The sequence below is a fragment of the Atta cephalotes genome, assembly GCF_000143395.1.
Source record: "Atta cephalotes unplaced genomic scaffold scaffold00023, whole genome shotgun sequence".
Classification (NCBI taxonomy): Eukaryota; Metazoa; Arthropoda; class Insecta; order Hymenoptera; family Formicidae; genus Atta; species Atta cephalotes.
In genome coordinates, this window is record NW_012130087.1 from 313,315 (window position 1) to 317,007 (window position 3,693).

Genomic DNA, 3,693 nt, shown 5'->3' on the forward strand with positions numbered 1-3,693 from the left:
CTTTTGGCAGAAGCACTTTAGCGGTTACGAGGCTTAAGATGATTTTCTCCATTTTTTCTTCGAATGAGGTATGAACTCATGGTCGGCAGTGCGATGATACAACGCATTTACAGCTATATGCTTCCACTATCAATCAATATTATATCACCATGAATTATAATGATAAGATCAATTTCCTTATTTAATTACGTTTTATAAAAATTCTCAAATATATTAAATTATTTATAATAATATATAATTTCAACTAGTGATATAATATTGAACGCAAAAAATTATGTTTCTTCGATAGCGGCCTCAGCATGTGATTTATAAAATTCAGGAAAAATTGTACTAGCCGTTCTCCGTCCATATAACTTATAAATACTTATAAAAGTATCTTTCGCTGTTAAAATCTTTGTTCTTTGCGATGCTATTTCATGCGATTGATAACCAAATCTGCCATAATGATCAGAGCTTTCTGATAAGGACTCTTAGTAAAGGACTGAGCGATCTTGCTGGCTTCTACACAGTGCTTCTTTGCCAAGAATCTTGTTTGTTCGAGACCATTGGATTTGTGCACCAATTCGAAAGCTTTCTCAACATCTCCGGGCTCTTGAAAACGACGCATAATCATTGCATTCAATTCTGGATACTGTAACAGTTGAAGTAACTATATTAAAGAGACGTTGAAAAGATATTGATAGATCTAACATAATAAGGTAGCTAATACATCGTAGTACGACTAATGAAAAGCTTTCTTATGTTACGAATATTTATTGAACATTTTGTGTACAAACCCGTTCGCAAGCAAAAAGCACCGGAGCTGTAGCTAGTCCAAGTTTAAGATCAGCGGCTGTGGGTTTGCCCATAGCTGTTGTAGAAGCTACAAAATCTAAAAGATCGTCTACCAATTGAAAAGCCAAGCCAACATTTCTTCCATATTGGAAGGCCATCTCTATCATATGTTCATCAATGTTGGAAAGAATGGCGACCTAATACAAAAATGTAATACAAAAATCAATCAAAGAAAAAATTAGACTAGGATTATATAAAAATTTAAATATTTATTATCTAAAACAAAATTTAAATCTAGTTTTTATTCTCTTCAAAGTTCTCTTCTATAAGTATCTAAAAGTTATATAACAATTCCATTATTTTTGTTATATCTCAAACATTCTATTCTTCATTTCAAACAATATATAAACATTTTTGTGTATTTCAGCTTGGATGTTCTGTATCGAGTTCCGGTTTTTTGTGACAAATATCTTCACGTAACTGCTTCAAAAAGTTGCAGTAAAAATCTGCGTTGATTGCGTTGATTTGATCAGTAGAAACAAGTTCCTACATCTGATGATGGCGAAGAAAACGATCAACATAATTTCTTCGCACTTCTAACTTTTTTCGCTTTTTTGGATCTCTAATCTCGTCGGATTTAGTTCCTTGTGACCTCTTTTTGTTTTTTAAAATAAAATTAAAGCTCAAGGAAGATCGTTTTAATATAATTAAAAATTCAAGCAAAACATATGATTCGAGACAAAGACTTCCAAAGAACGTTTGAGATATGGTAGAAGCGGTGAATCCGCTGCATAAATGTAAAAAAGAATTACTTTGAAAGGAATAGAGGTTATCTAAATATTCCAATTATTGTAGGCATAGGGCTGATTGTTCTATTTTCAGATAAAATATATGATAATTTTTTTATCTATTGGATAAACAAAAAAATAAAAGAGTAAGAACATAAGAGAATAAGAGAGTGAGACAGTGAGCTGAAGTTTACTGAAAAGTGGAACAATCCAGCCTTAATGTTGTTACTTTTTTCTATAAAAAAAGTTCCACTTGATCTATGTAATTATTTACAAGTCTCGATGAAGAAATAATAGACGACGACTTCGTACACGCAATTGCTGATATAGACTCACCGCTTTCATGCAATTGGCAATTAAACTTGCTGTTTTTCGGTAAGTCTTCGTGAGATAGTGCGCGAACCTTTCGTTTTCCGTTTCTTTGGAACCAAGCTGCATAAATTCGCCTTGCACCAAATCAGAGACAATCTACAAATTAATCCATATTTAATTTAATACTTTGATTAAAAGGATTAAATTTTATTTTAAATTTTATATTTAATTTTAATTAAAAATGTTGACACTCACTCATTACGTTAAATATTAGTTTTTAGTTAAATATAAATTCTTTTTGAGTAAATCTAATAATTTTCGCAAAAAAAATTCTTAAAAATAGGTACCTTTCTAATTTTTCTGGATACATATACCCTCTTAATATTTCTTTCTGTTATCTTTGTTTATCAATTGTGTCTCTAGTTAGAGATAGCATAAAATTTCAAGTCATAATTACAAGTTATAATTTCTAGATGTTTTAGAGATATCTTGGCAATTAAATCTTTCATTAAATATTAAATTTTGTATGTGTTTACATGGCTATGTGACTTGATTCTCTCTAAATCTGAATTAGTGGATAATCATTAATTATCCAGTGGTATACTTAGCATAATCAGTGAAGTTCAACCAAAAAAAGGGAGAATGTTTGAGTCATTATATAACTAAAATACTGACATTTGCATGTTAATTTCAATCTTCCAATACCATATTCATTGAATTTAAGCATTAAAACAAGATTAGTCATATAATAAAGATTAACTAGGTTAGGGATCTCGTATTTAAATCACTGATTACAGTGGCATACTTGATATCAATGATATCAATGATTATCCACTGATTCAGATTTAGAGAGTTCATGTGTCTTATAATTGAAAGCTTCATTTGTTAAAATACTAATAATATTGTAATAATTACAGTGCAAGTATACTGAAAGTATTAAACTTTCATTAATTTTTATAAATTACAGATTGATAATTCTGCTATTAAAGTTTTATCATCAACAAGAGGAAACAACAAATTTAAAAAATTATATTGAAAATGTAATTAAATAATTTACCTGACTGACGGTACTAGTCACATCGTCATTATGAATTTCGGAAAGCATCAAGCAGGCGATTGATAAGATGTAATTTCCTGCCATAGCCACCTAAGAAAAAAAGTAATCACTTAAGAAAGTCCTCATCATTATTTTACTTTTGTCATTTAATAAACTTATCGAAAATTAATTGACCCTCGTCAGATAAGCAATTAGTGTCCGAATTGCATCGTTATTCTGTTTGATTGTCATGTCCAATTTTCAATAACCATGTAGCTTAGGAATGATGCAAATCAGCTTTAATTCAATTATGATACCGATTTTTATTTTAAGTATATTAAAATAATGATATCGCGATTAAAAGATAATGTGTATGTTACAGTTTTTATTCCTGTGTGAATCGTATGTTTGCTTTCATAATGTATCCTTGAATGTCAAAATTATATAATATCTCCAAGTTATAACAGTAATATATTACAGAACATAAATATATAACGTCATTGCAACAGTATTGTCTTCAATTCTATCTTCAATTTTATAAAAGTTAAAATTATGTTAATATTTGTTATCGATATTTAAAGATACGAGAAATAATAAAAAATTTCAACGAAACTTCGGTTAAGTCAATAAAGCTGATGTGGTTCTCCGCGATTATCTATAATAGACATGATTTCCTTTCACTGGACATTCTTCAAATCGGAGCCAAATGACTTCAAGTCTTGGTTGTGCGACTTAGAGTACGGTAAACGTAATATTACAAATATTCTAAAATATTCTTTGATA

General features: G+C 29.6%; 1 protein-coding gene across 1 annotated transcript; it reads right to left on the reverse strand.

Annotated features, from left to right (window-relative positions):
• Positions 1-409: 409 nt before the first annotated feature.
• On the reverse strand, positions 410-3,015 carry LOC105619790 (decaprenyl-diphosphate synthase subunit 1). The gene is made up of 4 exons (XM_012201306.1): positions 2,932-3,015; positions 1,899-2,030; positions 777-971; positions 410-631 (listed from the first exon to the last, which is right to left on the reverse strand). The coding sequence occupies exons 1-4, from the start codon at positions 3,013-3,015 to the stop codon at positions 410-412; spliced, it is 633 nt and encodes a 210-aa protein (XP_012056696.1).
• Positions 3,016-3,693: the final 678 nt, after the last annotated feature.